Source organism: Spea bombifrons, chromosome 13 (assembly GCF_027358695.1).
Source record: "Spea bombifrons isolate aSpeBom1 chromosome 13, aSpeBom1.2.pri, whole genome shotgun sequence".
Classification (NCBI taxonomy): domain Eukaryota; kingdom Metazoa; phylum Chordata; class Amphibia; order Anura; family Pelobatidae; genus Spea; species Spea bombifrons.
Window position 1 is genome coordinate 18273792 of NC_071099.1, and position 16630 is coordinate 18290421.

The 16630-nt window shown below is 43.8% G+C and overlaps 1 protein-coding gene across 3 annotated transcripts in view; it reads left to right on the top strand.

Annotated features, from left to right (window-relative positions):
* The window catches only part of LOC128471281 (protein MTSS 2-like), a 48140-nt gene that overhangs the window by 16862 nt on the left and 14648 nt on the right, over window positions 1–16630 (top strand). For all 3 annotated transcript variants that reach the window (XM_053453194.1, XM_053453195.1, XM_053453196.1), the window contains exons 2-4: window positions 1896–1957; window positions 7253–7326; window positions 14758–14842. In XM_053453194.1, the coding sequence (XP_053309169.1) occupies window positions 1896–1957; window positions 7253–7326; window positions 14758–14842 (221 nt within the window). The remainder of the gene's footprint in view (window positions 1–1895; window positions 1958–7252; window positions 7327–14757; window positions 14843–16630) is intronic.

Sequence of the window (16630 nt, forward strand, 5' to 3'; positions counted from 1 at the left end):
TTCTGCCCGTCGCAAGATGTGTGAAGGCGGCAGAATCCTCTGCAGATTTCCGGTGGCAGGAACCACTTTAAGGTCACCGGCAGGAACGAGTCTGTCTGCTGGGCGAGGTGATTACGGCAGGGCACAGATCGCTTATTTGCTGGTTTGATAGAATAACGTCGTCTCGTGGTGATAAAAATGCCGGGTGACTAAACGTGTATCTGTAAAGATAGAGGCCGAGGGCGGGTGCCTCTATCATCGCTCGCTCGGTGTAGTTTTAGCGGGAGGATATCGAATAACGATAACAAAGAGTCAGGTTCACACCTCAATAACGAATCAACAAGAAATGTTTTAATTGCTGTGACATCATTTTACAGCCCGCTTCACAGTCAAAAATGAATAAAGAGGTAGGGTGCCCACCAATCTCCTACACGTAGGCATTTACATACATGTACGTACATGCGTGAGGACCACGTTACTTCTAACTTCTCAGTTTCATGTGGTTGCCACAGGAGACCTCAAAGTCCAAGCTGTAAATCGGTTTAGTGTTTGTTTCTTTTCCCGTCCTAAATACAAACTGCTTACCTTACAAGACAGCGAACGTGAAGACGCAGCACTCGACCTCATGGGCCGAATGCTTCTCGCCTTCTGCCAATTTCTGTGTTTCTATGTAATCGAGCATCGAGTAACCTAAAATTACACGAGCGCCCGCTCACGTGACGAAGAGGCAGCCGTGTGATCAGACAACGGCCATCGCTCCTTGCTAGAAAGATGCTAGGACAGATGGATTGTGGGTCCCGACGAGTTCTTGTCCGTCCTAAACCTGGTAGACATGCCTTGGGCTGGCCAAGTTTCTGGAATCCGGGCCCTCCGCATGCCGCGTTTTTGTGATTGCCCGCAGACAGCGTCCAGAAGGTCTCTACATAGGATTTCCGCCGTCACTGGATGATCTCTGGGCTTCCTGGATGTTTTCTTCCAGCTTTTACGGCCTGGGATCCGATGTATAAAGCCGGCCATTGTGCTGTTATTTTTGGGGGAAATCTTTTTGCCAGATGCATATTAACGAGCGCTTTTGATCTGGGGGTGCCTGCCTGTTGCCAGCCTCAGATGACAATGTCTGCCCCCCGTTCCCCGGGTCTGCGGTTGGCTCTGCTTCCCGTTTACATCACTGGACAATCCCAATAAGTACACAAAAAGTTAATTTTACGAGACCCAGCGATTGTGTGATCTGCAGCTGCAGCAGAGCTCGGAGTCGGGATTTCTTGTGCTGAGGGCATGAAAATAAATCTACGTTTCCATTTTTAGAACTGTTTTAAGTCTTCGTTAGGAAGAGGAAATGACCGTTGGAAAACTTTTTCACGCAGGAATGTATTGCAGCTGCGGATGGCTTCTGGCTGCAAAAGCGCATAATATAGCCCGTCGACTGGAATGTACGAATTCAATGTTTTTACCGTCTTCTGGCGTGCTGGAACCTCAGCGTTAACCGTTTGGTTGCCATGGCAAACCGGGATAATTCAGAAATATATGTAGTATGCAATGACGTAGACATTCTTTGCAAATAAGTGTCTGGAATCGTGTGCTCTTTTTTAGAACAAAATAAAGTGCAGAGAAGGGAAATGGAGAAAAAAAACAAAAAAACCAATAACATTACATATAATATATATATATTTACTTTACTCACAAACGGAAGAAAAAATCAGCAGTTCAGCCGAATTAAAATAGACACTTATTGATTAAAATAAAATAATAATAAATAAAATATATATATATATATCACACACACTCCTTTAACATACACAGATGAGTTAACGAGACAACCATATTTCTTCTACAAGTAAGACAATAAGCTCTTAACGCTACGTTTCATTTTGGTGGCTGTAATTTTTAAGTAATCTGTTTCTTTTTTCTGTTTTTAGGCCAGTTACCCCACCTGGGAAGACTTCATCAACAAAGCTATAAAATTACAGTCACAATTAAAGTAAGTATGTGTTTAATGTATAGAATGCCGTTACATTGCCGTGGTTATATCATTGTATAATATTGGGCAATCCCTGTGGTCATATAAGGGTGGCAGGCGCACCCTACAGAATTGGGCAATCCCTGTGGTCGTATAAGGGTGGCGGATGAACCCTACAGAATTGGGTAATCCCTGTGGTCGTATAAGGGTGGCAGACGCACCCTACAGAATTGGGTAATCCCTGTGGTCGTATAAGGGTGGCGGATGAACCCTACACGGTTAGGTAATCTCTGTGGTTTTAAGCACCTTTTGCTCAGTGATTTTTCTTCTCCTTGGGCTTTGCTCTGTGTAACGATAAAGTTGAACAGCGCTGTTTTTCTTATTAGAGATTTAAAGCCATATTAAATCATTTTGGATCATCAAAAATATCTTCCATAGTTTGCAAACTTTATATTTTAAACTTTAAATAGAGCGCTAGCTCTGGAGCTCTAATGTGGGTTTGCCAGAATAATCCACTGCCTGGGGCTTCTGATTGGCTGAGACTCTAACGAAATAGTAATTTTAACGAGTGTTAATGTAGCCAGCGGTAATTATCCCGGTAAATACTGCAGGTTGTACTTGTTTTTCCCCCACAAGCATTCCACGGTCAGGGCGTTGATATCGTGGTTACATCCGCCCGTGTTTAGTTTAATCACTGGCCGTAATTGCATTTGATGTCATAAAATTAGACGTCGAATCAGTGCGGTTTGCTAAGGCCTGGCAGTTCGGACAAACATTGCAGCAATAAAAACATGGTTTTACATGATTAACCATTTCCATAAGAGGCCAGAAAAACTTTTTATTGATTCAAAAAGTTATTTACACAGTAACTAAATTTATATGACATGACTGTTGTCATCAGCCATCAACTAAATTTGACGTGACATCACAGATGGTTATTTTGCAAACATGACTACATAATACTTAAAATGTATCCATCTACAGCAGCTGAATTTAGATTATTAATCCACCGCAGATTATTAAAACGGCTCGTTAGGAGGGAGTCACCTCTTTATAGCGTAAATTCTAACACCGCCCTCCCATTAACGCGCTCTAAAAATGTCTGACTACTAGAAAAATAAGCCATATGGACACCATGACCTTTTTATTGCCAAGGTCATACACGAGTTATGCCTAGCCCAATAGAATATTTTCCTGTAATGCTTTGCACATCGCCGTGATAAACGTTCTTGGAAAGAGTCTGTATCCCCAAAATGAGACGTTTATATATTTTGGTTCTGAGAATCTAACGGTTTGCTTGTGTAGAGACGGTAACGGTTAGAGGAATGGAGACGGAGTGCTCTGATAATAAAGTGATCGGTGTCTGTGAAGGATTGCTTAGGTTTAATGCCTACCCTGTAAGTCTTTAATTCAAAGGTGATATCTTCTATTGGGGTATAAGGGACATCACCTTGGACTATAGACTCCGAATTTGTCTTCTCCTGGCAGCCTCCAGGAGAGGTTTCCTTCGTTGGGATGTCGTACGATGGAAAACTTCATCTCGCAGCATTGATTGTGTCATAAAGGCCCGTATCGGCTCTTGTAGGAGAAGCTCTCCGGCGCCGGCCATTCATAACACATTCTTAATACATTAAGATAAAGTCTTTAATCTCGCTGTATCTCGTCTTCAGTCAATGCTCCTGGTCCAGTCTCATAAACTGTCGGTCCTTGAGCGTGCCGGTGATATTTGTTTAATTATCAAGCTGGTTGTAATAAACAGGACAAAATCAATCTCATCGTCGCCGTTCTTAAACTCGCGACCCGACTCGCTTCTTTCTAAATGGTGCGTCCGTTAAACTGCTCCGGTTTCAGGTTTGGGCTGCAACGCATCATCAGGCCTATGGTGCGTCTCATACGGGGTTATTTTTTTTATTTATTATCACAAAATAAACACAAAAAGCAGGAAATATCCGGCCGATGGGCTGCTCTTATTTTATTTGGATTTCGCGGTGACACCAGCTTTCCCTTATCTGACCCGGGCTATTTTCAGACGTTTTTGCTCTGCACGATAGGGTTCAGAGCCCCGATTACTCAAATGGTCGTTCCGCTGGACGCAGGCTTCCCGTTCCATGACGGCCACGTTTCCTCGGGGCTCTGTGAAATATCACTGACTTGCCAGCAATACGTCCTACGTAGGGTTAAAACACATTTTAGGCTTCCCGGGGTAAGGGATACGTGAAAGATTCATAGGAAATCTAATTAAAAGGAGGTTTTGGAGCAGATATACATATAATATATCATTACGTAGAGTAAGTACAGGGATGGCAGTGTGTATTTTTATCACAATTTTAAGCAAAAAAACCCCACAAATAGTTTACGCCAGGAGATCTGTTATCAGCCACCAGGTAAGTTTATTTAAATTTGATGTGACATCACAGATACTTATTTTGCCAACATGACTACATAATATTCAAAATGTATCTACATGATGTAATAAACGATGTATATTTCTCAGTGAATCACTTCTTAGAAGAAATATCCGGCCATTGCCTCCCCTAGCATCCCCTTTTCTTGATTATTTGGGTTATTTTACCAAAAACAATTACTTTGCTATAAGCTGAGAAACAGAAGCTGCTGTTTCTTGTTCAGATAAATCCAGGTTCACATAAATTTGCCAAAAGAAGCCCTATTTCTTGATCTATGCCCGTCTGAAGCCCTCGGCCCCCGTGGGAGCCGTAAACGTTGTTACGGAGTTGCTAAGTGTTTACTAACCTGAGTCCTCGCAGTCCTAATGGTTTAACAGCGTTAGCAGTGTTTATAGGACAGAAGCTCGAGATAAAGTGGGTCAGGCGGAAAGCCATTCACTGCCCGCCAAAACCCGAAGTCCCGTGACAGCGCGCAGCCTTCGGCGTCTTCACCGGGATTAACTGAGATGGAAAAGCGATTAAGGACCGAAAAGAAAACCAACTTTTTTTTGTATTCTGTATTTTGTTTGGTACTCGCAATAAACGATAAGTCTTCCAGCACCGCGCTGTCTGCCGGGGTAGTCTGGGTTTTATGCTTCTAATTATCCGCAAGAAAACTTAACAAATGGGACGTAAAAGTGACGTCTGTGGATCCTTTCATATATATATACATATATAAATATATTATATAATATAATATATTATTATCTATATAACTATATTACACACGTTATCTCCTATTCAATATGCTGTATATTAAAATGGGAATGTGCCGCAGCTTCGTAGAACACATTTTTGAGCAAACGTTCGATAGGAAGACGATGATTTATAAAACTAGTTTTATAAACTAGACCAGAAAAGGTTAAGAAGCTTCTGCTCTCATTAGGTTTACTTTAGCGGCTGATGAAGGTCCTACTTTCCCCCATTTAAGGAGAAGGTCCTTGGTTAGATAAAGATTTGTGACTTATTTCTGTGTTTGGTGTTGCCACGGCAACGCAAACTGTCGTCTATTCAAAATTGCTCTTATTTTGGCTTTATGGCGAACCAGACTGTCCCCTAAACGTGTATCGGCTCCCGTACGCCAGCCCGTTTCAGCGCAGAAGAAGTCCAGATGCGCCTTTACTGGAGCAGCCGGGCCGTAAATTATCTGATCGCTCCGAGTGCGCGTGATTTAAACCCTTCAGTAAGCGATGACTAGTAATGTGCGAGTGCGCGTGACTCCTTCTATTCTATACGAGAAACCGGCCTATTCTGTATTAAAAGCGGCAAGTTAACAGTCCGCGTAGAACTTCACTACTTCGTGGTGCGTTGGGATACATGCGCCTCCCGCCAGACCTTCCACCAAAATAATACATATCTAAATCAGATGGCTGTTGATTGGTGAGGGTGCTGGGGGGCAGCAGAGTTGCCCTCTGACTGCTAATTGAGAGGAGGAATAATTCTCGCAATTGCTACTTCTTGAGGCTGATGGCTGTGATTGACTTGATGGGGGGTAGACCTTTTCTTGCTCAATCTAAATCACCCCTGACATGGCGTACCCAGGGGCTTCCAGCCTTCGCATTGATGGCTGAAACTGGTTTTACCTCTTCTGTATAACCCATAAGGCGTGAAAACGCAGAGAACAAGGATTTAGCGTCCCAGGGAAATTCTTTGTGTTATGTCGACCTGCGGAAAGTATGCGCAGGAATCTGCCCGAGCGCGAGGGCAGCACGGGGCAAGTCACGGAGAGATGTTCAGAAACAGAGGGGCATCTGTAAAGCCTCCAGGTGCGGAAAGGGGGTTATGGGAGAAATACCGTGTCCGTAGTTTCCATTCACCGCATGCCGCGGGGATTATTACTCCTTTCTTACTCTCCCTTGCTACGCAGTCTATGTTTACTTAAGATTATTCAGAATTTGTATTTTTTTTCTCGACCTGTTTTGCTGGCCTAAAACACTAACAAAAGTTTTTATTGTGAAAATAACTGTCCCTCTCCTGAACGGTTCATACCCCCACCCAAAAAAACCTGAATGGCTATGTAACTAGGTTTACGTTTCTCTCCAGACCTTTCCGTTTCAAGAAATTTTGACCCGAAGCAGGTCAACGATCGGGCTGAATAACTGCACCGTCGCAGGTTGTGACAAAAATGCCCAAGAGATGGGGTTGAGGTCAGGTTGCGCAGTCGGTCAGCTTCTTCCACACCAAACTCCTCCAGCCTTGTCTTTATGGACCGTGCTTTATGAATCGAAAAGGTTCTTCCCCAAACTGTTCCCACAAAGCATATCATTGGCCAAATTTTCTTATGTGCTTCAGCATAGCGTACAGAGCCCTGACCTCAACCCCATCCTTTGGGATAAACCGGGACAGAGATTGCGAGCCTGGCGTCCCGTCCAACATCAGCTCCTGACCTCAAAAATACTCTACTGGATGAACGGCCAAAAATCCCCACAGAAACTCCCCAAAATCCTGTGGAAAGCCTTCTCAGAAGAGTGGAAGCCGTTATAGCTGCAATGGGGGACCAACTTCATATTAATGTCTGTGTATTCAAAGTCCCTGCTGGTGTGCCGGTCAGATGTCCCAATACTTTTGTCCATAAGTTGGATATCACATCCTTGAATACCGGAGCGTGAATAAAGCTGATCTGATCCTGGTTTAACTGCGCCAATAACAGGCTGTCTTTTTCAGGAAGATGACGGAGCGTCAGCCATGTTTTTCTGTTGGGTCTCTAACTATTTCCTTAAGTCGCTGTTCATCTGTGGAAAATTAAGCAATCTTCTACCGCTTGCCAGGCTTCTGAAGCTTCAACTTTCCTCGTAACTTAATTCTAACCGAAATTCGGCTTTGTAAAGGAGTCCTAATATACTGACAAACTTTTTTTTTTTCTTCTCTACAGGACAACAACCGTCGTAACCGGATCCTTTTTAGATGCATTCCAGAAAATCGCAGATATGGCCATTAACACACGAGGTAAATAAAATACAATTTTATATCTGAAAAACCCTACATAACGGCCCTTTTTATACGATTCTATAATGTGTGGATGAACAAAACTGGTAAAACCTAAAATCTTTCTCTGTGGGCCTCCTTAAAGTATCACTTGGGTTTTATTTCACAACTCTTAAAGGGTATAAAAATATCGCCGTCTCTGGGAAGTGTACCCTCAGGGTCCGTCTTGAGAAAATGAGGCCGGGCGAGCGTGTTCATGTCTCGTCTCCCGCGGCATTGTCTGAATCGGACACAATAGCGGATTCATCCTTCTGTCTGTCCGGGAAGATGATTTGTTTCCGTACGGCAGGACGTGGTGTGGCTGGCATTCCCCGTGATGACTCTCCCATCACGCCCTTTTGCTCTCGGTATAATACATTTCTCGGTTGCTTTAGTTACCTGAAACGGGACCGTGCCGCCGGTCAGCCGCCAAACCCATTCTTAAACGTGCAAAGGAGAATCAGCTGACATTTGCAAAAAAACATGTATTTCTGCAATGTGTACCAGTATAGAGTGTAACGTCAGGAAAAAATCTGCACAATGGCAACTTGGATTCCGTAAAGCAGGGGTGTCCAACCTGCGGCCCTCCAGCTGCTGCAGGACTACATCTCCCATACTCCTCAGCCAGCCCCTTCGCTGAAAGAGCATTGTGGGAGATGTAGTCCTGCAGCAGCCGGGGGGCAGCAGGTCAGACACCCCTGCCGTAAAGGAATTGGGAATTCCGGCAGTACGGGAAGATTATCCCAGAGACCCTCGGAATCACAGCCGGTTACTGGTCCTCCAGAACAATCTTTGACCTTTGAATGGGGGTAGGTTTGGTCCTGTCAACTGGTGGCCAGTCCCATTCCCCAAACCCTTTTATGAGCAGCTTGATAGTTTGTTTTTTTGTTTGTTTTTTTTAGAGTGTCACTGTGCCTTTGACAATACCGGATTCCCCATAATTACTCCAGTATTGCATTGAAAAATGTAATTCTCCATGTAAATAGAAATTTTGGCCTGCAGAGGCCATATAAACACAAATGATCTATGTCCAGAAGTCATGGAGAAGTCTTAAGTTCAGTAGAAATTCTGTAGAATTATGAAATTGCCGTTTCTGTGATACTCCAAACGCCACTGCTCCTTATGTAGAGAATGCGGACGTTTGGTGGATAATGGCATTAGTTATCGGATCTGCTCCGTCACGAGTTCTGTTCGCGTGAAATGCTATATTTACGGCGTTTAAAATTTGGGAATTTAAGTCTTAACCTACACGGCTTCTCTACATTCTTCGTAATATGCGGTAACTTTAAATGGTAAGGAATTCGGTTCAGGGCTGCAGGACTTTTTTCTTTCCCGAAAGTTTTTTTTTTTTTTCTCCTTTCTTCTTCTGCTTTCTTTTCCACCGCCGTCCAGTGATACAGTCTGTGAGTTTACCGATGATAAAGTTTAAATGAATGCACAATCTCTGTACTAGTTAAGCTGTCGCTAGCACTTGTCCTCTTTGACCTTGGCACACAAGAATTTAATAAAAAGCTAGTTACAGCAAAACTTCGTTTAAAGCAGAAAATAACAAGGAGCTGAAGCATGTGATCTGTGTTGCACAAGATGTTTGCGTGATAAGAAAGCCACACTTTAACCGAGTGATCTTGTACGATCTTATGATTATAACGTTTGAGTTCCTTCTGACTTTGGATGAAGTGTTCCAGAAAATCTACAACGATTTCAAATGGAAGATGCGTAATAAATGCCCTCTTTTAAGGAGCAGTTCCACTTACTGCCGTTTTCATGACACTACCCAAGTCCTGTGATACTTGTCCTTGAAAACATGGATAGTTGCTAACACTCAACTGAAAAGGGGTCTCATCTCTATGGTAACCAGTGGAATCTACCTGCTTGCTTGATTTGGCCGACAATTTAGGGGCATTTTTAATTCAGGCCCACATTCACTCTCATTCACACTGTCAATCACTCTCTCATTCTCATTCACTCTCTCACGCTCCCTCAATGTTTCCCTACCTTCTCTGCCAACCACTTCTTCATCTTCTTCTTCCACCGTCTCCCTTTTCTTCTCCTTTCTATCTTCATTCCAAAATTAGCGGAACCGAACGTGCCAACCGAGGGCAATATGGCGGCGCCCAATTTGCGTTTTAAGTATAGTGGTCTTCAGACATTGCTCGGGTGCAGTAGGTATAAATACATTGAGGTAGGAGGTCTCCTCCACCTGTTGGGCTTACAGTCTTTAGTAGTAGTAGGGAGTGGATGGACATTCAGATAAAATGAGGGGGATAAGGTAATTACAATTTGCAGTTTATGTCAAGACAAGGTTGTGGTCTAAAATGAAAAGTTGTTTATTTAGTCCCCATTTGAAGTTGTGGACATTTCTAGCTTGACAAACGTCTGGAAGTAGGAAGAAGGCCTTTAGCGGGGATGGAGCAGTAGCTGTTGATCAGAGATAGACCCGCTATGGATGCCGTGTAGAGAGCGTGTAGGTATTATGGAGGAATATGACAGATGAAGTGGAGTATGGGGAGTGTTGGGGGGCCTTGAAGGTACAGAGGAGGATTTTGAAGACTCGCTCTTTTATCTATAACTCCCATTGAGTTCGCTGTTGCGCGAGTAGCAGCTGGACGTGGTCTGTCTTGAGAGAAACGGCAAGTAACCGTATGAGAGCTAAAGGAGCAGAAAGACGCCTGAAGAGAGAAACGAAGATTGAGAGAGACACAGAAGGTCGCAGCTTAAAAGCATTGAGCGGCGGTTTGTTACGCAGTGCGGCCGAACGTTGTCAGCGGTTCCCCTTCAAAAAAAGTCATCCCAAAATGAATTGCTTGCCGCTTCCAAACCTTTTCTTCTTACAGATCTTCTCATTTAACTATTCACTGGCCGCTTACCAGCCATTCGACACCGAAGGCAATTAAAAATTCCAGTGGAATGCAACTGCGTTTCGAAGAACAAGTAGCTATTTTTTCCGGTATTCACTTTATTTGAGCATCGCCTCTGATTTTCCGCAGTCGGGAAACGGTTACCTGGATAGTTCTGCTTCTGTTCTTTATCCAGGAACGTTCTGTGTACTTTGGAGTTTGCTAGTCCGGATTCTTTAGATCTGATGATGTGGCAGTATATATATATATATATATATAATATATATGTAACCTGACGAAACAAGAACTTGATTCCTTTGGGAATATGAGAAGACCTGCCTTAACCTGCCTCGTTTATACTGTTGAGGCCACTTAACCCACAGTTACCTAGAAGTACCTGAAATAGTCTGTTGATTTAATACGCAAGTTGCAGAAATGTTTGGCAATTGTAGAAATAAAATATTCCCGTGAAGTTACATGGGTGCATGAAAACGTCCTCTGGGCCTGAAGAAACGTGAGCGCGATAAATCGAAGACGGGTCAGAATGAAGAATGCGTGGACCTCAGATGTCTTCCGTTCATTTCGGAATTTATTTCTCTTACAGCTTGGAAAGTGAAGCAAATTATTTTTGGATGTTTCTGTTGAAGGTTTTAGTTATTTGCGTTGGCGTCCTGTAGACATTCTGTTGGATTTGAGTGCACCGAGCACCTTGCACCATCCATGATCAGATTTTGCACGTCGTTAGAAGTCGTCTCTGGTTCTTGTCTGGTGTCTTCCTCATGCTTGTAGCTCGGTCCCCCCTTCGCCGCGTTCATATGACCTTCTTACTTGTTATTTTGCTTTGGAACAGAAGGGGTAAACAGCAGTTTTTTTTTTACAGCATTCCTTTCAAGGCCCGGTCACATGACGCTCATATGATCGTTTGAGGGAGTTCTACATAGTTGGAAAGAGTTTGGTCAGACCAGAGGCCAAAGGAAACTTCTATCGATGTGTAACCCTTACAGTGCGAAACCTCTGAATGTCCTTCTCCCTAGCAAAGGAAAATGCTTGGTGTCGCAAATGGCAGCTGCCCCGTGGAGGAGAGCTTGGCCACAGCGACCTACTGGGTGGGCACTGCCCAGGTTCCATTGGAAGCTATTTACAAAATGTGATTCTGCCGTAATGATTGCAGTACGGGATGACCATGATCTGTGGAGACCCCCGGCATACTGGAGGAGACGCTAACGAACCGGCATCTGGAAACCGGGCTAAGAATGAGTAGAACTACCGTGCTAGGAAGCTGCAGCTCCACCGATCTGGTTATTGTGCTAGTTTTGACCTTTTTGAAGCAGTCAATCCCTAAAATAGAGTGTAGGTTTACCATTTTTCCCCTTTACTAATATCAGACTTACTAGCCCACAGTTACCAGACTGTGCCCTGCTGTCTAATAAATATGGAACATCTGGAGCTACTGTAAAATGTTCCATGAAATCCAGCTCTGTTCCTTGGCTTTATGGAGCCATCTTTCCTTCGTGACAAACTTGGTAAATAGTCTTTTGGCTCCATTCGTTAGTCGGATCATTCTGACCAAATGCACACGACGTTATTCCATGGCAGCATTCTGTGGCTTCTTTTTGTAGCGTGGAAAAAGTAAACCTCAGATTACTGTTGATTTATTTGGTGTCTCCTCGGCCGTGTGTTTTGACTTCATCTCCATAGCTGAATATTTAGCTTTTTTTCTTATTTTTTTTTTTTTTACCTTGCCGTTTCCCCCCCGAGCAGACAGAAACCCGTTTAGGTCACACGTTCCTTTTATAGGGATATTTAGAAGAAAGGTGTGCTTCCCCAAATTAAGACCATAACTTTACTGAACAATCCTAGGATGAATATCATCAAAACTCAAAGAAATAGCCCTCAAAAAAAATAAAAAACATAGAAAAATAACTCAGAAGCAAGCAGTTGTGAAATGCGATGGGTCACGGGACAAGCGGCCATTATAACTGAAGGCCTGACGCATTTCATGCACCGTAATTTAGTGTTTTGGGACTTTGTGAAAACTGATATAGAAGTTGTTTTTCTAGCTGTCTCTGTGAGTAATACTTAAAAAAAATTAATCAAGAAGAACAGCAGCTTTGTCATCTTGGGTCGCCAAGCTTAAGCTGTAACACATATCTCAAATGTCAAGTGCTCCAAGAGGGACGTGTTGGGTTTTGTTGGATGTGGCCAGGGGCAGGACTTCACCAAGGACGTTGTGATAGCTTGGGTGACTTTCTTCTACTTTTATTCCAACTAATTATTGATGCAAGTCATTTATAGAGCAGCTATAGAACACAATACCCAACCAACGCTCCAAGATCTGAACAAGCTGGACATCAAGCGAGGAAGGAGGCGCAGGAGAGCAGGAGTCTGAGAGGGGCTGCTCTCCTGAAGAGCGACACCTGGGCTCTTTCCAGCGGTATAGACACCGGGCTCGGAGAGTTATCTTGTAATTGTTGTGCGGCGTGGCTCTGTAGTGATTTCGCATGTACAAACACGCAGCGGGATGCAGGGCAGGGTGCTTCAGTTATCCGTCTCGAATTATTTGGAAAGGAATCCTGTGTGTTTTATCCCGAGGAAGGACTTTCCCTGCAGCCGGAATGCGCCAAGCTTCAGCGTGGCATCTGCGTTCCATTCTTATGCCCGTGGTGCTTGCCAGCCGACGCGCTTTATTTTTTCGTGACGGGTTTGAGCTTCAGTTTAATCCATTAGCCGTGTTATTTACTGCTTATAGATCCCCATTACTGCCCAGCTTGGAAACAACCAGTGATGCCTCGCGGGCCCGTAAATAAATGCGTTTTAATGCATATCGAACACCGCGGAGTAACCGCTGATTCGGATCTTGGCCGTCTCAGAATGCACGTTCAGCAAACGGAAACTTCTCTTGGTCGTATCAAACGTATGGCAGATTGAAAACTATAAAGTTCCTGAATGTGAGGACAAACTCACAGAACATGACATCATTCGCAGAACATGACATCATTCGCTTCTGCTTTCTGAAGGATTCTCGGCGATTACTGATTTAAAAAGTACAGTCTGTCCAAAACGGACAGAAGGGGTGGAAAGCCAGCAAGGGTTCTATTTAAACCATCGCATCGTAACTAATGAGCGATGATTCACCGCAGCATCAACATCTTTGCTTTTATTTCGAACCTCGTCTGTGTAATTAAAAGTGTCGGACAGCTTTTATCTATTTTGTGTCCGTTCCCCAAGAGCCGTAGCGGACTGTTTTTTGTTGATGGTTTTTGTGTCAATCGGAGTACTTTTTATTGTAGCTAAATATGCATTATTTAAGTGAAAGAAAATTAAAATGCACACACACTTGCCTTTAGGAGAAGCTGCAGCTCCAGAGCACCTTCTTATCTTAGCAGATAATAGGTTTGTGACCCCCAATACGCATCATGTTCCGGGATGACAGCGCTAGCAATGATTGTTCTAATGCCGCGTTTAGTTAGAGAAGTGTTAAATTCAGCAGAGTAGGTGGAACAGCATCTTTAAAATTTACATTGGCGTTTTCTCTAATCTGTCCTCGCTGTTTGCTTACGTGCTGCCAGTTCTAAAAGCTTTCCAAAACTCTTGTGTACGGACTGTAACCCCGTCGTTCGTGTAATTCTGTGCCCCGTGTCCCTGGCGTGACTTCGTTCCCCTGCTGGGTTGGTTGCACGTTATTTCGCGTGACTGTATGTAATATCATTTGGTTGATCTGTACACCGTTTGCGTAATTGTCAGTTGTGTTGAAGGACAGATCCTCTGCCAATCAGGTCATATCATCGTCTTTTTGATGCCAAGAAATGGCTAGAACTGCCTGCCCGCTGGCTCGTGGTCCGGCTCTAAGCTGCTCAGGAACCGCCGAGCTCGGTATCGCTTCCCCAAAATGCTTGCCTAGAAACCACGACGCCACCAACACTCGTGAGATCTGGTCCGGGGGGCATTCCGATGCCATCTTTTAGTGCAGATATTGTTTGGCTTATTTTTAGCTTTTTTCCCCCCAATAATGCAGTTACATCTTCATATGATTTCATGAAAACTGTTAGAAACAACAATTTAAAATCTTATGAGCAGTAAGTGGGTAGTAAATACTGTAAGAGATAATAATAATATAATATATAAAATAATAATAATATAATAATATAATTATAATATAATAATATAATATAATAATAATATAATATATAATAATAATATCATAATTGTAATATAATATATAATAATAATATAATATATAATAATTATAATAATAATAATATAATATATAATAATTATAATATTATAATAATAATAATATAATATATAATAATAATAATGTCCTTTGAGCCGCTTGTAGAGAGTTTTTGCTTGGTGACGTCTGCTCTGTTCTCATGTACTGCAGGTAGCTGTGCAATCCATACAGGGCCATACATTCACGCTACGTAAACGTTCTCAGCCTCCCATCATTCTGGAGACAAAGAAATCGCTGTCCCGCCAGCGACTATTTGCCCGTCGTCTTTGATCTCGCGTTCTTGCCGAATGCAGTGGAAACAATAACTGAATGAAAGCGTTTCGTCCTTGTTTTGTGTTTCAGGAGCCACAAAAGAAATCGGTTCTGCCCTGACCAGGATGTGTATGAGACACCGGAACATAGAGTCCAGACTCAAACATCTCACAGTGTAAGTGATCTCAGTCCATGCGCGGTTTGCCCGAGGAAGGAGCGCTAATCTGTTTCTTTTCCTTCATACGTTATGTTGGGTCGGGGCGGTGGGTTTTTTAGGCTGCGCTGCGGATTCCTTGACGTTCTTCTGGACAGCAGACGGCAGAAGGTATAAGGAGGATGGAGCTTAACAGGATCCAGAGAAATTCCAAAAGCGTGAGACATCCGAGAACAGTAAACAGGAGCGTCCTCGGCTCCTGTCAGCGAGGGAGTGAATAATCCACACTACCGGTCAAAAGTTTGGGGTCGCTTCCAAATGTCCTTGTTTGTTAAAGAATAGCAGATTTTGTCCGTTAACATGAAATGGATCAGAAACCCAGCGTAGACGGGGTTGCTGGAAAATGCTGATTTTTGATGGAATATCTTCATAGGCGCACAGAGGCCCTTTATCACTCCCATCACTCCCGTGTTCCAACGGCCCTTTATCACTCCCATCACTCCCGTGTTCCAAAGGCCCTTTATCACTCCCATCACTCCCGTGTTCCAACGGCCCTTTATCACTCCCATCACTCCCGTGTTCCAACGGCCCTTTATCACTCCCATCACTCCCGTGTTCCAACGGCCCTTTATCACTCCCATCACTCCCATGTTCCAACGGCCTTTCATCACTCCCATCACTCCTGTGTTCCAACGGCCCTTTATCACTCCCATCACTCCTGTGATGTCCTAAAGTAATTTACGTTTAAAAGGCTTATTGATCGTTAGAAAAACCTTTGGCAATTATGTTACAAACGTCCTTTTTTCCCATGAAAACAGCTATGTGACCCCAAACGTTTGACCGGCAGTGTGCCGTCTTCGAAGGCTGTGTTTTTTATTTAGGGCATTGGCCTCTTATTCCGAGCGCGTCTACGATTTACAAAGCAAGCGATGACGTTGCGCATCAGGCAGTATTAGTCCGCGCTCATAAAAGATTTACTGCGTGTCCTCATAGACCCCGCGCATCTGTTTCCTGCACGAGATGCTCGTCATTCACGGGCCACATAAATGCACATACGTCGCACATACGTCGCACATACGTCGCACATACGTCGCACATACGTCGCTCCAGGAACGGCACGCCGCGAAGTCGCACGTTGGTGTTACATTAAAAATAAAAGGGGGAAAATCCATCGAATTCCACAGAGTTTCCTCGATGTTGTGTTATCGTTTTTAAGAAGGTTATGACCTCTGCGGCTGCTCCTCGGCACCGTCAGGCAGCGGACGCCCAGCCCCCCCTCACTCGGTTAACGTGATTTTAGCCGCTGTTATTATTTTGACACCCTTTGGTTGGATTTTTTTTATTCCGTGATTTCCTGAGAAACTGCAGATTTTAATAGAATCTGCACCATATTTCGTGTATTTTTTTGTGTCGTGGAGATTGTTACAGAAAGGAGACGATAATGTGGGATTCCAGCAGCTTTCAGTAGCCCGGATTTCGTTTCTTTGGCCGGCGATTGGAAACCCTACGCCCGGTGTCCTCGTGATCTCCCGACGTTCTCGTTCTGCCGGGAGATTATGAAGTACAGAAGATCTTTGTGATTCTCCACATCAGTCGGCGCTGGAGGTTTAGTCTCCGCAAAACCACTAGAAACACAAACCAAAGAGGCCAGCGACGCCTACGAACCAAGACGAGCCCGATGTGTCCTGTATTCTCGCGTGTTACGGCGCGTGTACACGTGGAGAGCATTTCAGCGGCTTGTCTCGCTTTAACATCTGTGAATTTGGGCTTTTAAGTTACCGTCTTTTATGTGATAATAAAGTTAGGTAT